We start from the raw sequence: 26,388 nt of genomic DNA on the forward strand, positions 1-26,388 counted from the left end.
AAGTGTTTTGTTTTGGCGATAGTTCTGGTATTTTTTAAAGTCAATTTCATGTCCTGTGGCTTTGAGGTGTTGGACAAGGGAAGAGGTCGGTTCGTCTTTTTTGATTGAGTTCTTGTGTTCTTCAATGCGTGCACTTATTCTTCTGTTAGTTTGTCCCATGTATGTGGTAGGGCAGGTGGTGTAAGGGATTTTGTATACTCCTTGGTTTTCTAACTCGATTCTGTCTTTAGGGTTTCTTAGGATGGTGGATATTTTTCTGTTTGTGCAGAATGTTATCTTAATGTTGTGTTTTTGGAGGATCTTGCTGATTTTGTCTGTAGTGCCTTTTATATATGGGAGGAGGGCTTTGCCGTTTTCTTGTTCTCTGTCTTGGATTTTGGTTGGGGTTTCTTTTTGGATTAGGTGGGTAATCTTCTTTCTTTGGAATCCATTGGCTGTTAGTATGTTAGTGAGAGTTTGTAGTTCGGTTTTTAGGTGTTGTTCCTCACATTACTCCAAGAAGCACAAAGCTGAAGACACAAGCCTGAAGATGACAAATGAGATTTCGTCAAAACTTCGCCAAAATATTTCCAATTTTACACGGGAGAAAACCCGAAAAACCAAAGATATACACACACACAGAGAGAGAGAAGAATATGCATTTTTGTATGAAGAAAGAAAAAATAATAATTTATTGTTGCCTTCTCTTGTCTAAAACCCGCCTGGCTTTCACCGATGACTCTTTTAGTTCCTACCCAATCCTTTGTTTGCAATTGAAATGTTCAGTGTATTATTTGCTAATCCTACTCAGAAGGCAAAATGGGTTTATAATTAGCTCTTTTTGTCCTTGTTAATAATTGAGTAGGTTTCTTGTGAGCCCCCAGGAATGTTGCCAGTTGGATAACGGACCAAGGTGGAACTAGAACTCACAATCACCTGATGATTTGCCCCAAGTCACCCAGCTGGCTTTCATGCTTAAGGGAGGACTAGAACTCACCCTTTCTGGGTAATTGGCTCAAAGTCACCCAATTGACTTTCATGCTTAAGGGAGGACTAGAACTCCCCGTCTCCTGGTGACTGTGCCAAAGTCACCCAGCCAGTTTTCATACCTAATGCAAAAGTTATCTTTGGGTTTCTAGTTAGTGATTTTACCAGATTTCTATGCTTGCATCTCTAAGTCTTCACACATTTTCCAACACTGCTGTCCTTAAGCAATAACTTTTCTTCAGAAAAAATAAGTTTTGTATTCACGGTTGATTACTTATTTATTTGCTTGCGAATGCGATAGGCCAATTCCAGTCACAAATGACTCTGAATGATGAATAATTCCCTTTGGGTCATTCAAATTAAAACCTACCCATAAAGCATACCCCCTTTCCTCCAATCCACGATCATCGAAATAGATTCCTTTCTTAAAAACAAAACAAAAACCAAAAAACCTCAGCAATACTTAGCGCAAAAATCTCATCTTCCATTTTAATACAAGGATATCAACCGTAAAGAGCGGTATTAATTTTGTCCGAGTTCATTTATGCGGGGTTTACATTCAGTAGCGCGGGTTAAGCAAGCTGTTCCATGTTCATTTTCAACGGTATATTTTATGCTGCCTTTTACCCAACGTCAATATCTATTTTGATCCATGGGAATAGAGAGAATATAAATTAAATGCATAGATAATGTTTGCTGCACATGCATAATTTATAAACAAACTTGCAGACTCAGTTCGGCTGCCAGAGACATTTGGGGCCCCCGCTACAACTCCCCCAAAAGAAGCCGTCTTAACTTCTTGATGTGGGTAGAGGAAAGGAGGAGGCTCGGTTGCAAACTTGCAAAGAAAATCAGGAGCCAGGGAAGAGTCAGAATAACAGAGTAACAGAACTGGAAGGGACCTTGGAGGTCTTCTAGTCCAACCCCCTTCTCAGGCAGGAAAGCCTACACTATTTCAGGCAAATGGCTGTCCAAACTCTTCTTGAAAATCTCCAGGGATGGAGCACTGGCAACTCACAGGAAACTCTTACTTTTTAATGGTGATGGAAAGCGCGGGAACATTTAGAGTTGGCTTTCCACCGGTTGTGCCAAGATGCATTTCCTAAGAAAGCTGTTCTTTGAGGAATCAACCTGCCTCAGAGTTCTGTCTACAATGTTTTTTTTTTTTTGGCTTGGAACACTGAACACTGTCTCAGTTCCAGGTTGCTTCTCTCCTTGGTGAGCTTTCCCCCATGGCTTCTTGTCCTGCCTTCTGGTGCTTTGGAGAATAGCTGGACTCCCTCTTCTTTAGGGGCAGCCCCTGAGATATTGCAAGATTGCTATCCTGTCTCCTCTGGTCCTTCTTTCCATCAAACTAGACCTACCCAATTCCAGCAACTGTTCTTCGTATGTTTTAGCCTCCAGTCCCCTAATCATCTTGGTTGCTCGTCTCTGCACTGCAGCACCGTGCTGGCTCATATTTAAGTGATTGTTCACTGGGACTCCAAGATCCCTCTCACAATTACTGCTATTGAGCCAGTCTGAACCAGAAACTTTATAGCTAGTCATTTATGTTCCAAGCATCTGCCTGCATTCACTTTGGATGGTCAGATAAGGCCTCAGAGGGAGCTCAGGGCTGCTTTCTGCAGTGCAAGGATTCTAAGCTAGGCCCCTTCTTAACCTCTCCTTCCAGTCTGGCTGGAGATTCTATCCCATTTTTGGGTCAGTGCTCAAACAGGAAATCTTGAGTGCATCACACACTTGGACCTGTTCCGTTTTCTTTATGCAAACATGTCGCTGTATTTTGGCATTTATATTACCCCCCCAAAATCCCACATGAAGTAAGATTTAAACCACAGCTCAGGTGTCTCAAAAGGTGTTTTTTCAAGAGTCAACTGGACTTCCTTGTTATTCTTTGAGGACGTTTCATTTGGGCGGCCCACAGGTCGATCTAAACCGAGGGCTTTTCAGCCTAAAGAAAAGGTTGCAAAATAAATAAATTGGGAATTTCCAAGTACCTGAAAAGAGCTTCCCTCTTCCAGGTTGATTCGACGTGGTTCATTTTGCTTGATGCTGCCTGTCAATTTAGCATTCGGGTTCTTCCGTTCCTTGCAAGAGGGGCCTCTTGGGTGACATGTCAGATTTTAAAATCCCGCCTTGGCACTTCGGTAATTATTCTATTGAAGCGGTGAACAATTTGTGAAGATCTGTGAAGACGGCCTTAGTTTTTGCTCCCCTTTCACCTGCCGGCACTTTTCAAATTAACTAAGATAATAATCTTCTAGTATTAAGTACCAGCACTCTGACTTCTGTTATCAGGCAATTTTGCTCTTTAATGGGCACTTACTTAAGTCCACATTTACATTTTATTTTATTTTTTCTTTTGTAAAGTTAACTCGGCAATGCTGGGCCACTTCTCTGCGATGGAGGGATTTGTATTCTGGTTTTAAAAGTGCAGGCAATCCTTGACTTACAACAGTCCATTTAGTGACCGTTTGAAGTTACAACGGCACTGGGAAAAGTGACTTGTGACCATTTTTTCACGCTTATGACTGTTGCAGCATCCCCATAGCCACGTGGTTTACATTTGGATGCTTGACAACTGACTTACGTTTATGACGGTTGCAGTGTCTCAGGGTCATGTGGTCCTTTCAAGGGGGAGGCTGGATTCACTTAACAATTTAAATTAAATTAGTGTTACTAATTTAAGAACTGCAGGGATTGCCTTCACAAATGTGGCAAGAAAAGTCATAAAATGGGGCAAAATTCACTTAGCAAATTTCTCACTTAACAACATCAATTCTGGGCTCAATTGTGGTTGTACGTTAAGGACCATCTGTATGTAGTAGTGAGAAAAATGCAAATCCTGTATTAATGTCATGGACGTTACATGGGTTTAAGTTTGAGGTCATTCTATTTGCAACACACTTTGCGTTTGAAAGAGTTATCTCCGATTTTCTTTCACTTTTTTTGCAATATTTTTTTAATATGAAATACAGGTAGTCAGAAAACAGATAACAGATAATCAGAGTTGGAAGAGACCTTGTAGGTCATCTAGTCCAACCCCCCACCCAAGCGGGAGACCCTACACTGTTTCTGACAGATGGGAAGTCCAAACTGTTCTTGAAAGCCTCCATTAATGACGCTCCCACAACTTCCGAGGGCAACTTCTGTTCCATGGGTGGATTGGTCTCACTGTCAGAAAGTTTCTCCTTGTTTCCAGATTGAATCTCTCCTTGTTCAGTTTCCATCCATTATTCCTTGTCTGGCCTTCGGGTGTCTTGGAGAATATCTTGACCCCCTTCCTCCTCCTCTCTGGGGGAGCCCCTCAAATATTGGAAGACTGCTATCCTGTCTCCCCTGGTCCTTCTCTTCACTAGACTAGCCGGGACCAGTTCCTGCAACCATTCATCATATGTTTGAGCCTCCAGCCCCCTCATCATCCGGGTTGCTCTTCTCTGCACTTTTTCTAGACATCTTCAACATATTTTTTATAGTGTGTTGACCAAAACTGGGTGCAGTACTCTAGGTGTGGCCTTACTAAGGCTTTACAGAGTGGTATTAGTACTTCCCTTGATCTCGATTGTATCCCTCTGTTAATACAGCTTAGGATTGCATTAGCTTTTTTGGTGGCTGCTGCACACGGCTGGATCCTATGTAGCTGGTCGTCCACTCAGACTCCAAGATCCCTCTCCCAGTTCCTGCTATTGAGCCTAGTTTCACCCAGACTATATGTGTCCTTTGGGTTTTTCTTGCCTAAGTGTAGGACTTTTCTCTACATTGAATTTCATTTTGTGAGATATGGCCCAGGGTTCGAGTCTGTCAAGATCCATCTGGATCTTGAGCCCATCTTCTTGGGTGTTAGCTATTCCTCCCAGCTTAGTATCATCTGCAAATTTGGTAAGTTTCCCTTCTATTCCCTCATCTAAGTTGTTAGTGAAGATATTGAAGAGTCCTGGGCCTAAGACGGAACCTTGTGGCACCCCACTGCTTACTTCCCTCCATGGAGACTTAGACCCATTAAGGACTACTCGTTGAGTACGGTTTGCCAGCCAGTTGCAAATCCATCTAGTGGTGGTGCTATCTATTCCACTTTTTTCTAGCTTACTAAGAAGTAGGTTGTGGTCTACTTTGTCGAATGCCTTGCTGAAATCTAAATATCTTATGTCCACAGTATTTTGCTGGTCTACTAATTTAGTCCCTGTGTTGAAGAATGAAATCAGATTGGTTTGGCATGGTCTGTTTTTAACAATCCCGTGCTGACTGCTAGTTATTACTTTACTTGTTTCTAGATGTTGGCAGATCTGTTTTTTATTATCTTTTCCAGTATCTCCCCGGGTATTGATGTTAGGCTGGTTGGTCTATAGTTTCCTGGGTCTGTTTTTTTTTTTTTCCTTTTATGAAGATGGGAACCACATCAGCTCTTTTCCAGTCCTCTGGTCGTTCCCCGGTGCTCCAGGATTTTTGAAAGATATGGTGCAGCGGTTCTGAGATGACCTCTGCCAGCTCCTTTAAAACTCTGGGATGTAATCCATCAGACCCCGGTGATTTCTTTTCATCAAGATCAGACAGGTGTTCCCTTATGTCCTCAACTTTTGACAACAATTGAGCCCAAAATTTATAAGGTCATAAGTGTGAAAAGTGGCTGTAAGTCATTTTTTTTTTAGTGTTGTTGTAACTTCAAACAGTGACTAAATGAACTGTTGTAAGTTGAAGACTAGCTGACCTGTATTAGCTTTTGCTTATTTTCATATAATAACTGTTTTTACTCAACTTATCTCTCAACTTAAAAAAACATGTCCAAATTTCTTAATCATAGCCTCTAACACATTCTTTAAGGGAAGAAACATGACTAACTTAAGTCTTACTCATTTAAGTAAATTTAGTCTACCTATGAATAATTTTGAGTCTACCTGTGATATATCAGAACGCTGACAGGTTAAAATCCAAGAAAGTAAACGAGGAATTAAGCCATTGGCCATACAATCTCGGTTTTTGAGATTTTCAACTTATATTCTTTTCAAGAGTAGTTATCAACATTATATTGCATTTTATATCAACGTTTTAAAGAAAATTACAATTTCAGGAAAAAGAAATGTTGTGGAAGAGTCAAGCAAGTTTTAAAGTTTTCAGAGCTCTGATACGTTAGTGGGCTGTTGGTTTAATAGATCAAAATAACTGATATTATAATATCAACAACTGATATGACCTATTACAATTCCTTCCATTTTTCATTACAAACCAGGCTCTCACATATAATCTAAGGGTTAAGGCAAAAGGCTAGAAAGTGGGAGAAGGTGAGTTCTAGTCCCGCCTTAGGTACAAAAGCCAACTGGGTACTTTGAGCCAATCACCAGGAGATGGTGAGTTCTAGTCCCACCTTAGACATGAAAGCTGGGTGACTTTGGGCCAATCACCTGGAGACGGGGAGTTCTAGTCCCACCTTAGGCACGAAAGTCAATTGGGTGACCTTGGACAAATGACCAGGAGACGGTGAGTTCTAGTCCTGCCTTAGGCCCCAAAGCTAGCTATGTTAGTTTGGGCCAATTACCAGGAGATGGGGAGGTTTAGTCGCACCTCAGGCATGAAAGCCGATTGGGTGACTTTGAAGCAATCACCAGGCGAGTGGGAGTTCTAGTCCTCTTTAAGCGTGAAAGCCAGCTGTGTCATTTGGGGCCAATCGCCAGAAACCCCATGAGTTCTAGTCTCATCTTAGGCACAAAGGCTGCCTGGGTGACTTTGGTCCAATCCTTCTCTCTCAGCCCAACGCAGCTCACAGGGAGGTTGATGTGGGGAACATAGGAGGAGTAAGACGTGCTGAATATGTTTGCTGCCTTGAGTTATATAAAAATACAGGGAGTCCTCAATGTACAACGGTTCATTCAGTGACTGTTTGAAATCACGATGGCACTGATAAAACTGACTTACGACTGTTTTTCACACTTACGATGGTTGCAGATCCCTGGGGTCATGTGAACCAAATTCTGCCGCTTGGCAACTGACTCCCATTGATGATGGTTTCAGCGTCCCTGGGGGGTCCCGCGATCCCCTTTTGCATCCTTCGGATGAGCAGCTTCAAGGGGGAAGCCAGGCACCCTTAAAAACCACGTGTTGCCCCTTAACTACGGCAGTGATTCACTTAAGAACTGCAGGACCACAAATCGCAAACTGGGGCAAAACTCACCTAACAAACATCTCACTTAGCAACACAGATTTTGGGCTCAGTTGTGGTTGTAAGGCGAAGACATCCTATAACTCTAAACGGGTAGGACTCCACTTCCTTTGCTTTAAAAAAAAACAACAACCCTTATTTTTATAGAGATTAATTTTCATGTGAGTCCAGTCTTAGGATGGTGAGAATTCAGGGCAGTACCAAGCAGCCCTGTGGGTCCTGTGTGTGTGTGTGTGTGTGTGTGTGTGTCTTGGAATGCAAGTTGTGCGCTGTTGCTTTAAGACCTGGAAAAAATCATGGCTCTTTGCTGTCATTTGCTCTGGAGGCACAATTTACTAGACAAGCTTTGATTTCCCACAGCAATTGCATTAGAAATTCAAATGCCTCGTCTCGCTGTCTCCACGCTGCCTCAGCCTCTCCTTCCATCACTAACTAAAAGCACCATAAATTTCCACCCCCTTTTTTTTGGGTCCACAAAGTTGTCTTTACTTTGCTACGGGATTGAACTAAACTGTTCTTCAGCTGTTAGACGGAGCTCAAATCCCACAAACTTCCAGTTTCCAGGAATTCTGGGGGATTGACAGCCCATTACAAACTAATACAAAGGAGAAACCCCCCTCCCTTCGAGCCCTGATGATGTTACCTAGTTGGGTAATGAAACGTCTGCCAGAAAACCACCCAGCTCAGAGAGCACCCAGGACCCCCCTGCTCAAACCGGAGCTACAAAGATTCCCTTCTATATCGGCCAGAGCAGGGGTCTCCAAACTCGGCCACTTCAAGACTTGTGGACTACAATGCCCAGAATTTTGGGAGTTGAAGTCCACAAGTCTTAAAGTGGCCAAGTTTGCAGACCTCTGGGTTAGAGTCCACAGGAACACTTTGACTTGCAACCACCCATTTGCATTTCCCGGGGTCGTGCGATCCCTTTTCCGACGTTCAGATAAGCAAAGTCAGTGGGGGAAGTCAGAATCACCAAACATTAAGGTTATTAACCTATCCAGTGCAGTGCTTCACTTTACAACGGCGGCGAGAAAGGTGATAAAATGGGGCAAAACTCCCTCAACAAACATTTCGCTTAGCAGCAGAAATTTGGGGCTCAAATTTGGGCGGTATAGTCGAGCACTGGCTCCCACCTGAGAGCGTAAGGCAGAGAGCAATTGGTTGGTGCCTTTCTTGGTTTTGTGCGTACGTGGAATTTGACATAATGTTTGGGAGTGAAGGTTCACCGTGAATAATTGAGGTGCAGGTTGTTACTCCTCTAGGAATGCAAAAGATCAGAGAGCTGTGACTTTTTCTGAAACTTACCCTCCGTGGTAGCTCAACCCCACTTTCTCCTCCCTTACTTCAGAGCAAACCTAGAACTACGCCGTCTTCGGTCTGATCTAAGTATGGTATATAAAATCATGCATTGCAATGTCCTACCTGTCAATGAATACTTCAGCTTCAACCATAACAACACAAGAGCACACAATAGATACAAACTCAAGGTAAACTGCACCAAACTTGATTGCAGGAAATACGACTTCAGCAATAACAGAATGGTCAATGTCTGGAACACTCTACCTGACTCTGTGGTTTCTTCCCCAAACCCCAAAAACTTTAACCTTAGACTGTCTACTATTGACCTCACCCCTTTCCTAAGAGGTCTGTAGGGGGCGTGCATAAGCGCACTAATGTGCCTACCGTCCCTGTCCTATTGTTTCTTTTATTTTTCTTATATGTACCCATTTCATGTATTCATAACTATGTATATACTTATACCTATTATCTTGTAAGCAATTGACAAATCAAAATAAATAAATATTCCTCTCCCGACAGCACGAGTAACGCCACTGCTTTTAGCTCTCCTCCCCATAAGTTCACCCTTGTTTCTGAAGAATATTCCACTCCAAATTTACGTTGGAGTGTCTTATGCTGTTGCCAGCAGAATTCAACAGGCTGTCTAATGCTTGAGTGGAAAACTTATTCTTTTGAGAACTTCTGTGTTTTCCTCCTTTTCCTGACCCTTGTCAGTGCCTTCCCTGCTGTCTTTTTTCTTTTCTTTTCTTTTCTTTTCTTTAGTTTTATTAATGTTTGTGTCAGTCTTGCATTGTGAGATCGAAGGGCATTTATCACACAATTATCATCGGCTTCCTGACAGCCCAAGAATTCTTCGGACGGGAGAGTTGGGATGAAGAAACCAAGCGTGTTGAAAGACAACCGTTCAACTTGTGTGTGTGTGTGTGTGTGTGTGTGTGTGTGTGTGTAGGGGGAAACATGGGAGCAGCTCTGTAGCAGACAAAAAAGGCTCTACAGAGAATCATTAAAACTACCCAGAATATCACGGTGGCTCCAGCGACCAGCCCTGGACGACACCTTCGCCTCTCGCTGTTTGAGGAAGCTGTACAACATCCTCAGAGACTCTTCCCATCCTGCTCACAATCTTTGTGAAGCTGCTGCCTTCTGGCAGAAGATCTATTCTATTCTATTCTATTCTATTCTATTCTATTCTATTCTATTCTATTCTATTCTATTCTATTCTATTCCATTCCATTCCATTCTATCCTATCCTTATTCTATTCTATTCTGCATTTTGTTCTGCCTTCTATTCTATTCTTATTCCTATTCTATTTTATCCAGTTCTTCTTCCCCTTCCAACTATTCCATTCCCTTATTTATTCTATTCCATTCTTTTTCCTTTTCCCATTCCATTCCACGTCACCAAACACCCAACTTAAAATTCCTCTCCCACCCGCCCGATCCTTGTTTAGCCATGCATCATGATCGGATCCCGAACTGCAAGCTCTGGAGCCACCCGCATCTTTGCTAACTCTCCTTATTGACTTAATTATCCATCAAAACGTCCAGGCAGAGATATAATTTTGCATGAGGCGATGCAGAGATGCCACGGGATTATAATGGATGGGCGCAGCCTGGCAGATTAGAAGGAGCCACCGCTGGGAATCAGGCGGCTTATTTAGTCGCAGCGCACCAACCTGGGAGGGCCTGGCTGCAACCTCTGCTGCACACGGTCCCTAGCGGGACGGACCACTGATGGATCACCTGCACCAGATGGAGGGGAGTCACCAAAGCGGTACTCATGGTCCCTTAGAAAAACCTTCAGCCAACATGGGGGCTTCCTCATTTTGGAGGCTCAGGGTGCAATTTGTCCCCGTAGGGCTCTTTAATCAGGAGGGTTCGGTGTTCTTGGGCGTGGGGAGAAACAGGAGAAATATATTGAGACGGAGGTGAGCTGCTTACACGAACAAAAGAAAGGAGAAGGAGAGAGAAGCCGCAGGGCTACTGTGGAAATAGCCAGCGGTGGGATGCAAACAGTTTTACTACTGGTTCTCTGGGCGTGGAAAGGTGGGTGTGGCCATGGGATTGGGTGGGTGTGGCTTCTTTCTTTCTTTCTTTCTTTCTTTCTTTCTTTCTTTCTTTCTTTCTTTCTTTCTTTCTTTCTTTCCTTCCTTCCTTCCTTCCTTCCTTCCTTCCTTCCTTCCTTCCTTCCTTCCTCCTGGGCGAAGCGGTAGGACAATGAGGGGGATCCCAGCACAGCCGATCGTCAGAACAGCTGATCGTCGGGGAAAAAAAGGAAAATAAATGCCAGTTTGGCTGAACCAGTAGCTGTTTTTTTACTACCGGTTCACTCAAACTGGGCCGAACTGGTAGAATCCCACCACTGGGGCCATGACTGAGCCCACCATTTCCGTTTGTTTTGCCTCATTTTACCACCTTTCGTCTGGTTAAGTAAACCACTGCAGTTGTTAAGTGAGTCACATGGTCGTTAAGTGAATCTGTCTTCCCCGTCGACTTTGCTGGTCAGAAGGTCACCAGAGGGGATCATGTGACCCCCAGGGTCATTGCAGCCATCATAAATGTGAGTCAGTGGCCAAGACTCTGAATTCGGGTCAGGTGATCAGCATCAGGAATGCTGCAACGATGGTTCAGGGTTAAAAAAAGATACAGATCAACAGAGTTGGAAGGCACCTTGCAGGTCATCTAGTCCAACCCCTCCTCGCCTAAGCAGGAGATCTTACACCGTTTCTGACAGATGGCAGTCCAGTCTCCTCTTGAAAGGCTCAAGTGATGAAGCTCTCACAATTTTTGAAGGCAACTTCTGTTCCATGGGTTGATTGTTCTCACTGTCAGAAAGTTTCTCCTTATTTCCAGATTAAATCTCTCCTTGTTCAGTTTCCATCCATTATTCCTTGTCTGGCCTTCAGGGGCTTTGGAGAATAGCTTGACTCCTTCCTCCTCCTCTCTGGGGAAGCCCCTCCTCAAATATTGGAAGGCTGCTCTCCTGTCTCCCCTGGTCCTTCTCTTCCCTAGACTAGCCAGGCCCAGTTCCTGCAATCGTTCTTCATATGTTTGAGCCTCCATCCCCTCACCATCCTGGTTGCTCTTCTATTACATATATATTACAGAAACAACCTATGTAGGAGACTTCAGCTGACTTACAGCTGTCAAGACATGATAGTGGTCTTCCAATATCTGAGGGGCTGCCACAGGGAGGAGGAAGGGGTCAAGCTATTCTCTAAAGCACCCGAAGGCCAGACAAGGAATAATGTCCCTTCCAATTCTGATTATCTGTTTGATGAGACATAATTTGTAGGAGAACCAGTGGCAGAATCTGGGGGGGGGGGGGGAACGACCCAAAGAGGAATTAGCCTAGAATCTTTATGTAGTCACCAACAGACCAAGTCCAACCCCTCTTGAATTCCACTCACCGCTATCTAGTGCCAAGGTAGCACTAACCATTATAAATAATGGTTACCAGTGCAATATAATAACCCAGTGCAAAGGCACGAGTGGTAATGAACCACTTCAATTGGAACTTCACGTGTGGTCCTGCTCTTTTGCCCCTGGCATGATTTGGAGTATCTAACAGTCTGAAAAAAATCAGCTAATACAGTTAGTTCTTGACTCACAACCACACGTGTAAGTGACCATTTGAAGTTACAACCATGAAAACAAAAAGTGGTTGGTCCTTGCATTTAGGATCGTCCCTGCATTCCCATGGTGATGTAATCAAAATTAAGAGCGTTTGCCAATCGGCACATATTTATGACAGTTACTGTGTCCTTTGTGAGGGTCATTTGTGACTTTGTCATGCCGCTGTCGGAGTCTGAATCCGAGGAGGAAGATGAACAGCTGACAGGCAGTGGGCGTGTGGCTCCGTTGGTTGTGGAGGAAACTGGGGAAGGGCAAAGTCCAACTGGGCAGAGCAGGGGAGAGGTAGAACAAGGGAGAGGGAGTTCAGAGGAAGACCCAGGCCCACTCCTCTTCATCCTAGGGCACACAGGGAAGAACGGAGCAGAGAGCAACGTAGGTTGCGTGGCTTACGGGGGAGGAGAGGGCCCTGATTCCCTTCATTAGCGGCAGCTGGGAACACAGTTTATAAGAGAGGCAGGCTGTGTGCAGCAGTTGCTGGGAGCAAACATGACTTCATCTTGTGTTGTCGTGGCTTATCTGTGTTCCTGGCGTCTTCCCAACCGTGTGAGTTTTGCCCTGCCTTCAGTCTGAAATTCTTGCTCCTGCCCTGCCAAACGAATTACTTCAGTTTGTCTTGATTGGATTTTAAGTTACAGTTTGTGTTGACCATGTTTTGGACTTAATTTCCTCCACTTAAAGGCTGTTCCTGGGAGAGTTTTTTCTCCAGCCGAAGGTAACCTGGACATTGGGGGCAAAGTTGGAGATAATAAAGGGACTTTTCTTGCTTATCTGACTGTGTTGCCTTTGTGCCACACCCCTTTGGATCATCGCAGACTTTCTTAGCCGGATTCCAACAAGCCCAGTCAAATGAGGGAAGGCAGATTCGCTCAATGAGGGCTTGAGTCACTTAATACATGTGGAGAAAACAGGGGTTGTAAAATCAGATATAACTCACTTATTAACAACTAGCTTGTTTGACATCAGAAATTCTGCCCCCATTGTGGTCATAATTTGAGGACTACTGGCAGAGCGTATCTGAAGATTGTGCGGCTGGTTCTCTGGAGATCTTATGTCTTTTTTTTGCTTGTCATGTCAGACTTCCACAGGTGAGGCTCAGGTAGCCATGAAATAAACGTTTCAGGACAGAGGATATGATTTTAAAAAATCATAAAATAAGATATCTAAAGTTGTAACATTTAAATTCTACCAAGTCTCGGATTAATAAATGGATTTAGTAGCTTTGACATGAATTCAGGAGAAGGTAGAAGTTTAAGAATGTTAGATAGATGTTGCTTCTGTTCTCTTTGCACAACTCATCTATTTGAGTATATATTTTTATTTTAAAAAAAAGATCTGATAAGAGCTTACTCACTTACACAGTCAACAGTTTTGAGACCTTCATTTCTATGCCAGAAAATAACTATGATTATAACTGTTATACAATCTCCCAGCAGTGAAAATTCTCTCACTTGTTTAAAAAAAAAATGAGATTGATTTATGGAGAAGCTAAGAATACATGTCGTCCTTTTAAGTACTGAAGATATAAAAGAAGTTGGCCAATCTTAGAATTACAATTTAAATATTGATAATATTTAGACACAATCGTGATTGAAATTTCACTTCAAATTTACTGTTGGAATCCTGATGATATTCAACCATAACTACTTTAAATTATATATTATATCTTTGGCTATTTCAATATATCACGAAGGTATTTTATTTTGTGTTCAAGAGAGAACAGGTCTTACCAGGGCCTCTTAAAGCGGTACTTGCTGACATAAATCCATTATGGAAATATTCTAGGCAGCATAAGAGTGAGTTTGGCCCAGTGTAGTAAGGAACTAGGCTAGGAAGCGAGAGACAGAAAGCTTGGCTTAGCTAAGAAAGCCGGCTGGGTGACTTTGGGCCAATGACCAGGAGACGGTGAGTTCTAGTCCCACTTCAAGCATGAAAACCAACTGGGTGATTTGGGGCCAATCACTAGGAGACAGTGAGTTGTTGTCCCATTTTACGCATGAAAGCCAGCTGGGTGACTTTGGGCCAGTCACAGTGTCTCCCAGCCCAACTTAACCTCACAGGGTTGATGTTTTGAGGAAAATAAGAGGATAGCACTTAGACTTATATACTGCTTCACGGAGCTTTCCAGCTCTCTCTAAGCAGTTTTACAGAGTCAGCCTCTTGCTCCCAGCAATCTGGGTCCTCATTTGACCCACCTGGGAAGGATGGAAGGCTGAGTCCACCCTGAGCCTGCTGGGACTTGAACTGCCAAATTGCAGTCAGCCAGCAGTCAGCAGAAGCAGCCTGCAGTACTGCACTCTCACCGCGGCGCCACCGCGGCTCTTGGATAGAAGAGTATAAGCAGAGGTGGATATTCAGCTGGTTTGGACCCGTTCTGGAGAACCGGTAGCGGAAATATTGAGTAGTTCGGACAACTGGCCAATCCCACCCCTGACCGGCCCCGCCAACCCCATCTCTTCTCTGCCTCCCATCGAGTCCCAGCTGATCGGCTGGGTCTCCTTTGGTTCCCTGCCCAGGAGAACGGAGCTGGAAAGCAGGTTAGTGGGGTGGGGAGGGAAGGGGGATTTTGCAGTATATCCTTCCCCTGCCACGCCCACCAAGCCACGCCCACCAAGCCACGCCCACAGAACCGGTAGTAAAAAAAAATTGAATCCCACCACTGAGTATAAGATATGTTCATTGCTTTGATTTGTTGATGGAAAATAATAACAAACGCAGAATACAAATAAATAAAAACATTCTACTTAGGGCCACAACTTTGGGCTCCGTTGAGCAATAGAGGTTTCATTCCACAGAGGTCGTAATGCAGACCAACACTGGAAGAATAGACTCGCCCCCAAAACCCAAAACATCCAAAACCGGCTGTGGTTTGCCTGAGACCCTTTGGGGGGAAGACATTTTGCACATCCTGGTCCGGTTCTATCTGCTGGAGAAGCCCCGTTGTTGCTCCCTCCAGGATCTGACCCAGCTTCCTTGCCTCCTTGATGCGCTCCAGCCACAAGGCTTGACTGCCACCCAAAGCTACTCCTCTGTTTCGACAAGTGGCTGCTCAGAGGGCACAGATAAAGTCAGGATGGGCGTAAAATCAGTGAAAGGAACAAACCTGCGAGACTTTCAGCGCTACGGTTGGAAGTCAGCCAACCATCGACTCTCAAGAACTCAAAGGATTGGAATGTGCCTCAGTTGACCTTTTCGCCCAGAGGTTCCCCAAATTTGGCCACTTTAAGACTTCGCCGGCTGGAGAATTCTGGGGTTGAAGCCCACCAGTCTTAAAGTGGCCAGGTTTGGGGACCCCTGTTTTAGCCATTTGTGGGACAATCAATTATACCAACAGAGGATAATATTTGTAGGTTGAACTGTGGGGGTCCTTGCTGCTCTCGGCCGTGTTGTTTTCTTACAGACGTTTCATTACCCAACTAGGCCACATCATCAATGCTAGCAGGGAGTGGAGGGGGGGTTCACAACGGAGGGAAGGGGAGAATGGGGAGGAGGACTGTGGGGTCCTTGGTGCTCTCTTGAGCTCTGTTTCTTTCCCTGTAGACGTTTCATTACCCAACTAGGTAACATCCTCAGTGGTAGAAGGCAGTGGGGGTTGTGGATTGGAGACGGGAAGGAGGAAGGAGGAGGAGGATTATGGGATTCTTGGTGCTTTCTGAGCTTGGTTGTTTTCTTGCAGACGTTTCGTCACCCAACGAGATAACATCATCAGTGCTAGAAGGGAGCCGGGTTTGCTCTCTCTTTATATACAAGCAACTTGCCCTGTCAGTGTTGCTGGGAATATTTTGGTGGTTCCTTGACTGGGTTGTTATTTACTAAATTGGTAGCTCCTTCACTGGGGCATTGTTTACTATCTGGTATTAATCTCATCTTCTCCAGTTGTTGACTGCTAATCAGGAGGCTTTGTGCTCGTTCGGCTTTGGGTCTCTTTTGAATGGTATGTAGAGGCTGTTTAACCGTATGTGCCTGTTGATGACTGTTGGTGTGGGAGGAGGAGCTGGATATTTGACATTTGTGAACAGAAGCAAAACAAAAGGAGAATCGGTGAAGTTCCCCCTCCCCACTAAAGGGTGAAGCCCTTTCATGAAGATGCTCCTTTTAAAAAACAAAAATACCGCACAGCTTCGGTATCACATCTGAGAAGGGCAGACGAAAGAGATGATGGCGTGAGTGCCTGTCAAACACGAAGCTCTTAAAAGCAAAACAAAAACAAAAACCAACTTTTCCTGTTCTCCCTGCACAGCTGCAGTGGTAAATCCACGGCCTTTGCAAAAGTTACACTTGAGTTTGTTTTCACTCAGAATTAAGGAGGAAACCCCTTTTTTTTGACACCCGAGCTCCTTCGCCTCGTCCATTCAGAGTCAGACTGGGGCCTCCTTCAACCGTCTCCGTGACGAATGATCTCCTACCATCACACTGTCACAACTCCGTGCCATTTTTCTCTTGAGCAAACTCACCCCCGGGGCCGTCGAGAGACAAGATGGATTTCCGTAAATTCCCAGGGTTGCCTGACACATCTATTCGAGGCAGAAGAAGTGGGAGGAAGCTTCCGGAAGACCGTTTGCGGGGAGAAGAAGCTTCCGCCCTTTTCTGCTGTGGATGAAAAAGGCTCAACGGGCAACCTACGGAACAGGGGACGCTCGTCTCCCTTACCAAAGGAAAAGGCGGCCAGCAAACGGAGGAGGAAACGGGTAGAATCGGACAACTGCCCTGGAGGAAATAGCCAGAGCCCTTGGACTGAGAGGCCGCTTCCCAGTGCCTTCCCAGCCCTCTCTGAGCGGTGGACGGAGTCAGCCTCTGCCCCCCACCCCAACAATCGGGGTCCTCATTTCACCCACCTGGGAAGGAGGGAAGGCTGAGTCCCCCTGGAGCCTGGTGGGATTTGAACAGCCGATAGTCGGCGGAAGTGGCCTGCAATTCTGCCCTCTAACCACTGCACCACTGAGGCACTGCCACCTCTCCTAACCAAGGGTTAGTTACCCTAGTCATAAAATTCAGGAGGAGCTTTTGGTCAAGAAAAGAGGAGAAATGGACAACAGAGGACGGGAGGAAAGGCCCCAAAACAAAATTCTAATTGGAAGAGTTTGGTTTTTATTAAACATCGTGAAGCCCCGGTGCTTTCTTCTCCAACGCAGGATCGATTAATTGCCCGTTTAGTTGAAATCATTTCTTCTGCAGGATTGGAGAAGGACAGGAAACTAGACCCTGTGGTGGTCATAATGAAGGCATCATGGGAGAGGTGGAGGGGGGAGAGAAGGGAAGGAAGAGGAGGAGGAGGAGGAAGAGAAGGATGAAAAGGAGGAGGAGAAGGAGGAGGAAAAGGAGGAGGAGAAAAGGAGAAGAAGGGGGAGGGGGAGGGGGACAAGGAACAAGAGAAGGATGAAAAGAAAGGAAGAGGAGGAGAAAAGAAGCAATAGGGTGAAAAGGAGAAAAAAGGAGGAGAGGAGGTGGTGGAAAAGGAAGAAGAGAAGGATGAAAAGGAGGAGGAGGATGAAAAGGAGTGAAGGAGGAGAAAAGAAGCAAGAAAAGGATGAAAAGGGGAGAAGGAGGAGGAGGAGGAGGAGGAGGAGGAGGAGAGGAGGAAGAGGGAAGGGAGGAGGAAAAGGAGGACGAGGAAGAGGAAAACGAAGACAATATTTGTCCTTCCTTGACGAAACCAGAAGCGATCTATTGCTAAAAGGACACCGGAACGAACGAGAGGAGCTGAGCGAAAGGCTCCTGTAAGTCCAATGGACAAAGAGACCATCAAGCCGAATGGGAGCTTTCTTCTTTTACGCGATTAGCCGCCAAGGCCTGCCTGGTGCGGGGACTTGATGGATTCCCTGCAGTATATCAAATTTTAATCATGCTAAAATATGGGCTCCTTCTACGTGCCGCCACCCAGAAGGGCTCCCTGTCTGCAGGCAGCGGATCCTTTCAGGGAAGCCTCCAGAAACCTGGCCAGGCACACAAGACCTCAAGGGACACCCTGAAGAGGAGGAGGAGGAACACCAGCACCAAAGGCCCACTGGTGCCTCGGGGAAGGCGCCTCTTAGACACGGCTCCCTCTTCGGACCGAGCCAGGGGCAGCTCAGGGGCACGGAGGGTCCCCCAGGTGGGAGCCAAGCAGTGCTGGGGGGGAACGTCGGGGCTTTGTTTCTTGTTCCCAGGTTAAGTCTATCGATCCACGGGGAGAAGATCCCTCCATCCATTCTGCCTCTCACCCATCATCGCTAGAGTTCGTTGCTTGGAGGAGAAGGCGAAGAAGAAGGGGAAGGAGGAAGAGAAGGAGAAGGAGGAAGAAAACGAAGGAGGAGGAGGAGAAGCCTACACCTTATTTTAAATCAAACTGGGTGAAAATATGTCACCTACCACCTTCTTGGTGACTGCCAGGAGCAGCCATCCCTCATCACTAGAGTTAGTTGCTTGGAGGAGAAAGAGAAGGAGAAGGAGGCGGCGGTGGCGGCGGCTTGGATTGGCTTTAAGAAGGCATTTGCCTCATGGTCACCCAACTGGGTTTTTTAAAGTTCTTTGAAATGGCTGGATTGAGAGATAACATGAAAAACATTTTAAAAATATTTGGAACAAAATCAAGCAGCTCCACCTCAGAAGAGGAGCCGTCCTTCTCGTCAGGACAATTCCTAACACCCATTTCTCCACTGTCAATGATTTTCAATCAAACCTGCAATGGGTATGAGACACGTCCAAGGGCCCAATTAAGGCTTCCCAACTCCTGCCTGGGAATGACCTGAAACTATGAGCAAAGCCACAATGGCCAAGTGAATTAGTCCTTCCCTACTTCCCTGTTGCTCAGTCGATAGCCTGCATTTGCTCCAAACGCAGATGGAACATTGCAGGCTCAACCAACAAATGAAGAATTTTTTTTTTAAAAAAAAGGAGGATGTAGCCAAATATGCTAAGGGTAGCCAAGAAAAATATCCTAAAACCACCAAAGAAAGGGAGGGGGAATTCAATTCAGTGAAACCCAGGAGGAATGTCGGAATGAGCAGGTGACAATTGGACGAGGTCCCTCCCAAGTCCGTTATTCCATAATGTGAAGGCAGAAGAGGAGAGAGAAGCTTTTGTGTGTCTGGTTTTCTAACAACATCCAAAGAAAAGTTAAGAACAAAAAATAATCATCATCATCATGGCTATGTTTTTTTTTTTAAAGAAAGCACTTTAAAGATGAGAACAGAAGGTCCGGTGTTGAGGTGATTTAAGAATCGGCGCTGTGCACAAATGTCATGGAGGCGAAAATGGAGAAAGGCCAGCTTGGTAGTAAATGCTACTTAGGCAAAGAGGAGGAGGAGGAGGAAACGGTGGAGCGTCTGGGATGTGGAGGTCAGAAAAGGAACCGGCCGAGGGAGTCTTGGAAAGAGGCCATCAGGGGAGCCTCTGGATTCACTGTCATCACAATAAGAATCCAAAGCGACCAGCAAGGAGGAGGAATCGGTAGAGTCCCAGTCTTGAAGAAGTGACTGAGAACGAAGAGGTTCAGATTCTTCTACGTTCAAGGGGATAAATATTTAGCCCAATGCCCGTCACGGGTTTTAAGACACGGCTATTCCGACAAAGAAAACACGATGGATAATTGACATCGCAGGAGCTGGAGATAGGAGGCTCAGTGAGAAAATACCGGTTGTTCCCTCACTAAAGTCATGTCACCCTTTGTTCCTTCCTTCTTTTCCTCCCTCTTCACTTTCCCTTCCTTCCTCCCTTCCCTCTCTTTCTTTTGCTTCCTTTCTTCCTTTCCTCCCTCTCTTTTCCTTCCTTCCTTCCTTCCCTCTCTTTCTTTTGCTTCCTTTCTTCCCTCTCTTTTCCTTCCTTCCCTTCTTCCTTCCTCCCCTCCCTTTCTCTTTTGCTCCCTTCCTTCCTTCCTTCCTTCCCTCCCTCCCTCCTCTGTCGCTCCTTCCTTCCTTCCTTCCTTCCTTCCCTCCCTCCCTCCCTCCCTTCTTCCATTCTCCCTCCCTCCTGTGGATTCATGGCATGGATGACCGTAGGTAACCATCTCATCCTCTGCTGTCCCCTTCTCCTCCCACTTCCTCCACTGGGTCACGTGATCCACTTTTGGGACCTTCTGACCAGCAAAGTCCACAGGGAAGCCAGATCCACCGAACTTAACAACTGCACTCTGCAACCATGGCCAGAAAGGTGCTAAAATGAGGCAAAACTCGCTTAACCGCTGCCCTGCTCAGCGAAGGAAAGTGCAGTCCTTAGCCAAGAACTGCCTGCCTGTTGCAAGGGAGATGCAGTAAGGAGAAAACCCAACATATTAGAATAGAATTAGAATAGAATAGAGCTGGGAGGGACCTTGAAGGTCTTCTAGTCCAGCCTCCTGCTCAAGGAGGAGATCCTGTCCCATTTCAGACAAGGGGCTGTCCAGTCTCTTCTTGAAAACCTCCAGGAATGGAGCACCTATCGCTCCTGGTGGCGGGCAGTTCCACTGGTTAATTGTCCTCCCTGTCAGGAAATTCCTCCTTAATTCCAGGTTGCTTCCCTCCTTGATGAGTTTCCACCCTTATTGCTTCTTGTCCTGCCCTCGGGGGGCTTTGGAGAAGAGCTTGACTCCCTCTTCTTTGGGGCAGCCCCTCAAATGCTGGAAGGCGGCTACCATGTTCCCCCCTAAACGTCCTTCTTTTGTCTAGACTAGCCAAACACGGACAACCGATAAACCATGTTTGGCTTGAAAGGGGAAGCGAAGGGCCCTGTTTCTCTTCCCAAGTCTTGAGGCCCAGAGGAGGAATTCTGGCAGCCTGAAGGGCCGCTGCCCTCCCTTTCCCTCCATCTGCGGCACTCCCTGCGTGGGAGAGAGAGCCCAGGCACCACCCAGCGTGGCCCTTCACCCCTCCAGGGTGTCCCCCAGGGTGTCCTGGACACGTCTCCCTGGCCCTTTGCCTGCTGAACTCTCCCCAGCCGGCCACGGGTTTAAGAGGAACCCACCCACCGGGGGAAGCTGGGGACCTTACTGACAAGCGGCAAGGAATAGCGCTTGGCCCCTAACCGACTGGATGCGGCTCAGCCCTGGGTTGAACAAGGTGAAGGCCTGGAGAGCCACGTTGGGCGAGTCCGCAGATTTCCACTAACCTGAAGAAGTTTCTCCTAGTTTTGTTATTGTGGTTTTATTCCTTTTTCATTCCTTTACATTTTTTAAATCATTTTTTTTTCTGTTTTATTGTTGTAAGCCACCTGGCGTACCCCCCAGGGTGAGATAGGTGGCAAATAAATTTAACGAACGAGGAAAAGAAGAAGGGAAAGCAGGAATGGGAAAGAAAAAGAAAGAAAGGAAGGAAGGAAGGAAGGAAGGAAGGAAGGAAGGAAGGAAGGAAGGAAGGAAGGAAAGAAAAAAGGAAGGAAGGAAGCGAGCAGAGGGAGGTAGAGGGAGGAAAGGGAGGAAGGAAGGCCAAAAGAATAAAAATAAGAGGTTTCCAATTTCCTTTGTAGCAAATATGTACAATTACAAATTTATCTCTCACGGTATGACTGCAAAACCGCCAACTTTTTTCTATTGTCCAATTATTCAAGGCGTACGTTCATTTCCCCCCCATTTCATGCCATCAGGAGTTTATAGTCAGCCCAAAAGGTAGATATTGTTTCTCTGATGCAAAACATTCCTTTGGTCATCTCAACAAGTTGTATGTTCTTCATCAATCATCCCTCCATTGTGATTTAATTCCAGATCAAGGGAGGAAGGAGGGAAGAAGGAAGGAAGGAGGGAAAGAAGGAAGGAGGAAAGGAAGGGATCCAAGGTTTTCTCTCCTCCTTTCCCACACCAAGACATGGGATCTTATTTATTTATTTTTCAGTGATGCAACTTGAGAAGGCAGGTTGTCTGATGGCAGTTTTTGGAATCAGGGAACTTAAAGGATCTACGTTCTATTGCTCCTGAAAGAGTCGACTTCAGACTGAAAAAGTTCCCGGGTTGACCTAAGTGGTCCACAAGGAACCACGGATGTGGTTTGGAAGCTAAAATTCCTGCAAATTCTTAGCGGGCTGGAGGCTGAAACGTATCGGTTGCAGGAATTGGATATGTCTCTAGTTTATGGGGCGGGGCGGGGGGGAGACTAGGGGTGACAGGATAGCAGCCTTCCAACATCTCAGGGGCTGCCCCAAAGAAGAGGGAGTCAAGCTGTTCTCCAAAGCCCCCGAGGGCAGGACAAGAAGCAACAGGCGGAAACTGATCCAGGAGGGAAGCAGCCTGGGACTAAGGGGGAATTTCCTGACAGGGAGGACAATGAATGCGTGGAACTGCTTCCCTCCAGAAGAAATGGGGGCTCCCACGCTGGAGGTTTTCAAGAAGAGATGGGACAGGCATGGCCTGAAATGGTGTAGGGCTCCCTGTCTGACCAGGGGGGTGGACTAGAAGACCTCCAGGGCCCCTTCCAGCTCTGCTATTCTGTGACCAGTCTGGAAAGGCTGGGAGATCTGCTCCAAGGTCCCTGCCAACTCTGGGTTCCTTTTGTTACGCCCAAACTGCTGTTCTTGGGGATCACCATTAAAATAGATTTCTACGTAAGATCCAACGTAACGGATTATCTGGATGAAGGACACCGTGAAGGCAGCTTCAAGGCTCTCTTGGCCTAATCACATTAACATTAACAGAGGCCCTTCCTCCCTTTCCTGCCTTCCTCCTCTTCTTGGAAGGAGGTGCAGAGATAAGGAGGTGTAACTCCCACAGAGGCCCTACAAGAGGCCGCTTGGCTTCCTAGTAGGCTTGAATGCTCGAGTCCTTCGTGCAGACACGTGGACCATGGACTGATATTGATTTTATTTTATCCCCCCTCTCTCTCTCTCTCTCTCTTTTTGCAAACATCCCATTAGCTAATGGAAAGGTTAGGAGACTTGGCAGCTTATCTCTGATGCTGTTGTGTTGCCTAATGAGTGGCTTATCACCAAGGAACATCTGATGACGATGGTCGGCTACTCATTGTTAACAACGGCGAAACCTTCCGGAGTGTGTAGAAGGAGACCCGGGATGTCACGCAACTCAGCACTGTCATGTGTTCATTGGCAACTTTGTTCCGGGATCAGGCACCGAGAATCCTTCCCCCTCGTAATACGGGGCATCTTCGACCACAACGGAGCCCAGGCTTCCCGCTGCTAAGTGGAACATTTGTTCAGTGAGTTTTGCTCCGTTTTACAAGAGCGGCTCAGTGAATCGCGGCAGCTGTGCAGTTGAGGGAACCTGGCTTCCCAATGAACTGGGCTTGTCAGAAGTTTGCAAAAGGGGACCAGGTGACTGGACTCTCTGATTTCCCTTTAAGCTGTTTTGCATCTCATCCAAGAAGCTTCTTCAGTTCTAACTGTAGTTATAGTTGACTTAAGGCTGGGTTAAGGTTAGAACTGAGGAAGCTTCTTGGTTGAGATGCAAAACAGCTTAAAGGGAAATCAGAAAGTCCAGTTGCCTTTAAAATAAGGGCACTTTTGGATCTATCTATCTATCTATCTATCTATCTATCTATCTATCTATCTATCTATCTACCTTTCTTTCTTTCTTTCTTTCTTTCTTTCTTTCTTTCTTTCTTTCTTTCTTTCTTTCTTTCTTTCTTTCTTTTATCCTTCCTCCCTTCTTTCCTTTCTATTATTTTCTTTCTTTTCTTTCTCTTTTTTCTTCCTTCCTTTTTTTCTTTTCTCTCTCTTTTCTCCTTCCTCCCTCCCTCCTCCCCTTTTCTTTCTTTCTTTCTCTTTCCCTCCCTCCCTCTCTTTCTCCGTCTTTTTCTCTTCTTTCTTTCTTTCTTTCTTTCTTTCTTTCTTTCTTTCTTTCTTTCTTTCTTTCTTTCTTTCTTTCTTTCTCTTTATCCTTCCTCCTTCTTTCCTTTCTTTCTTTTCTTTCTTTCTTTCTTTCTTTCTTCCTTCCTTCTTTTTTTCTTTTCTCTTCTTTTTTCCTTCCTTCCTTCCTCCCCTTTCTTTCTTCCTTCCTTCCTTTCTTTCTTCTTTCTTTCTTTCTTTCTTTCTTTCTTTCTTTCTTTCTTTCTTTCTTTCCTTCCTCCTTCCTCCCCTTCCTTCCTTCCTTCCTTCCTTCCTTTCCATCATTTTCAGTTACTCTGGGCAGCTTACAAAACAAAAACCCTTCATACGACCAATAAGACCCCCCAACAATCGGTCAACCAAGCCAGGCGATGGGCTCCCTCCCACCCTGCGTTCCCCACCCTCGTTGGCAAGACCAGGTGACCAAGGCCGTGTGAAAAAAGTGCCCAAGCCTGGGCCAGCCAAACCCCCACAGGGAGGGGGCTGCAAAGGGAAGGGGCCACCACGGAGAGGCCCTTCCTTTGGCTCCCACCAGACCTCCCCCCTCCGGAAACGAGGGAGCTCCTGGCAGCTTCTGTGGGGCCTGGTTGCCGTCTTGCTTGGTGTCCATCTGCCTCGCGAAGCCCTGCCTTCCGGTCTGTTTCTCCCCGAGTTAATCCTAAAGTGTCAAAACCCCTTCCTCTGTTTCAGTTGGTGCGCTCCCTCTCTGTGGCTCCCTGGCCCGGCCGTGTGGGAAGCTCCCACTTACCTCCACCAACTTGTTGGCGTGCTCACGAAAGACCTGGGCGTACTCCTTGACTTCCTTCTCGTTGCCGCTCTTCGCCGCTTCGATGAGGACCAGCAGTGGGACGTTGGTCTCCAGGAACGAGTCGGAGATGTGGTCCATCACGGCTTTCCGCAACTGTGGGAAAGCAAAGGCAGAGAAGTGGGAGGTGGGTCCCCTGGTACCCGCAGAGGGAAAGACCCCTCACCCCGGGCAGCTGCGTAACTCGAAGCGCCAACTTTACTATGAGAACCCACCCTGGAGTTTTTAGTTGGCGCAGGGGGTCCTCGACTTACGACCACAATGGAGCCCAACGTTTCTGTTACTAAGTGACATCGACCGAGGCATTTCTGAAGAGAATTCTGCCCCATTTTATCACCTTTCTTGCCTCAGTTGTCAAGTGAATCCCTGCGGTTGTTAAGTGAATCTGGCTTCCCCCCATTGACTTGGCTTGTCAGAAGGTCGCAAAAGGGGATCCCAAGAGCCTGGGATACTGAAACCATCATAAGTACAAGTCAGTTGCCAAGCCTCTGAATTTAGATCATGTGACCAGGGTGCCACAATGGTTGTAAGTGTGAGAAACAGTCATGGGTCACTTTTCCCTGGGCTGTTATAACTTCGAAACGTCACTAAACAGACAGTTGTAAGTCGAGGACTTCCTGCATTTTTTCCCTCAGAGAAACAGACATCAGACTGCACTGAAATACTCTTCTTTCAAGCAGCAATGGAGTTCTGGCAAGGGAAACCGAATTCTTTGGTCTGAGAAACATTCCCCCCATTCCATTCCGTTTTCGGCGGGATAAATTACCCGGGTCTAATAAACGAGGCCCTTAACGGACCCTGGAGGTCAATACCTTTTGCTGCAGAATGACTCGACTAGCAGAGAAAATCTGAATTATCCTCCAGACCAGTACGGGTCGAATATGACGCCCTAAACGATCACGAATGACACCTCATCGTATCAGTCAGGAACTTCCTATCCCGAATCCTTTGGAAGGGACTCGACAGACGGAGAAAAGGGCTAAATCCAGCCTAAGGCTCTGGCTGACGGTGGGGCCAACCAGAGAGCACCCAGACGTAGAAAAACGAGAGCAATTGAGGCGGCTGCTTGTAGAAAGTGGCCTTTTCTTCCCCCCACTTTTTTTCCCCCCGATGCACATTTGGGGTCCTGGGAAAAACAAACCAGGTTGCCTGGAGAATTGTGGTGAGTTTTTACACGGTGCTCTTAAGGGAGCCACCGCTTTGTAGCCCACACAAAAGCAGGCGGGAAAAGAGACTCCCTGGCTGAATTTCCTGGGTGAATTAGAAAGGAGAAAATGGCGGCGTGAAGTTGGGGTCTATGCACTGGGATCGGCCTTGTCCGTTAGATTAGCTGCTGTTGTTGTTTTTCCCAAAGGATGAAACAGGTTAAGCAGCATAAAACAAGTCAAAAGAGAAAGGGGGGAAAAAGAGGGAGGGAGGGAGGAAAGAGGAGTGGAAGGATGGGATGAGGAAGGAAGGAAGAAGGAAAGAAGGGAGGGGAGAAAGGGAAGGAAGGAGAGTAGAAAAGGAAGGAAGGAAGTGAGTAGAAAAGGAAAGAAGGAAGAATAAGGAAGGAAGGATGGAAGGATAGGATGAGGAAGGAAGGAAGAAGGAAAGAAGGGAGGGGAGAAAGGGAAGGAAGGAGAGGAGAAAAGGAAGGAAGGTAGAGTAGAAAAGGAAGGAAGGAAGAATAGGGAAGGAAGGATGGAAGGATGGGATGAGGAAGGAAGAAGGAAAGGAGGGTGGGAAGAGAGGGAGGGAGAGGAGGAAAGAAGGAAGAAAATGAGTAGAAAAGGAAGGAAGGAAGGCAAGAGGATGTATAAGAAAAAACAAA

General features: G+C 46.1%; 1 protein-coding gene across 2 annotated transcripts in view; it reads right to left on the bottom strand.

Moving 5' to 3' along the window:
• Positions 1-26,388, bottom strand: part of CTNNA2 (catenin alpha 2) — a 490,650-nt gene that overhangs the window by 119,922 nt on the left and 344,340 nt on the right. For both annotated transcript variants that reach the window (XM_026718940.2, XM_026718938.2), the window contains exon 9: positions 24,519-24,671. In XM_026718940.2, coding sequence (XP_026574725.1) covers positions 24,519-24,671 — 153 coding nt within the window. The remainder of the gene's footprint in view (positions 1-24,518; positions 24,672-26,388) is intronic.

The sequence above is a fragment of the Pseudonaja textilis genome, chromosome 6 (genome assembly GCF_049901715.1).
Source record: "Pseudonaja textilis isolate UNSWEBS1 chromosome 6, rPseTex1.2, whole genome shotgun sequence".
Taxonomy (NCBI): Eukaryota; Metazoa; Chordata; class Lepidosauria; order Squamata; family Elapidae; genus Pseudonaja; species Pseudonaja textilis.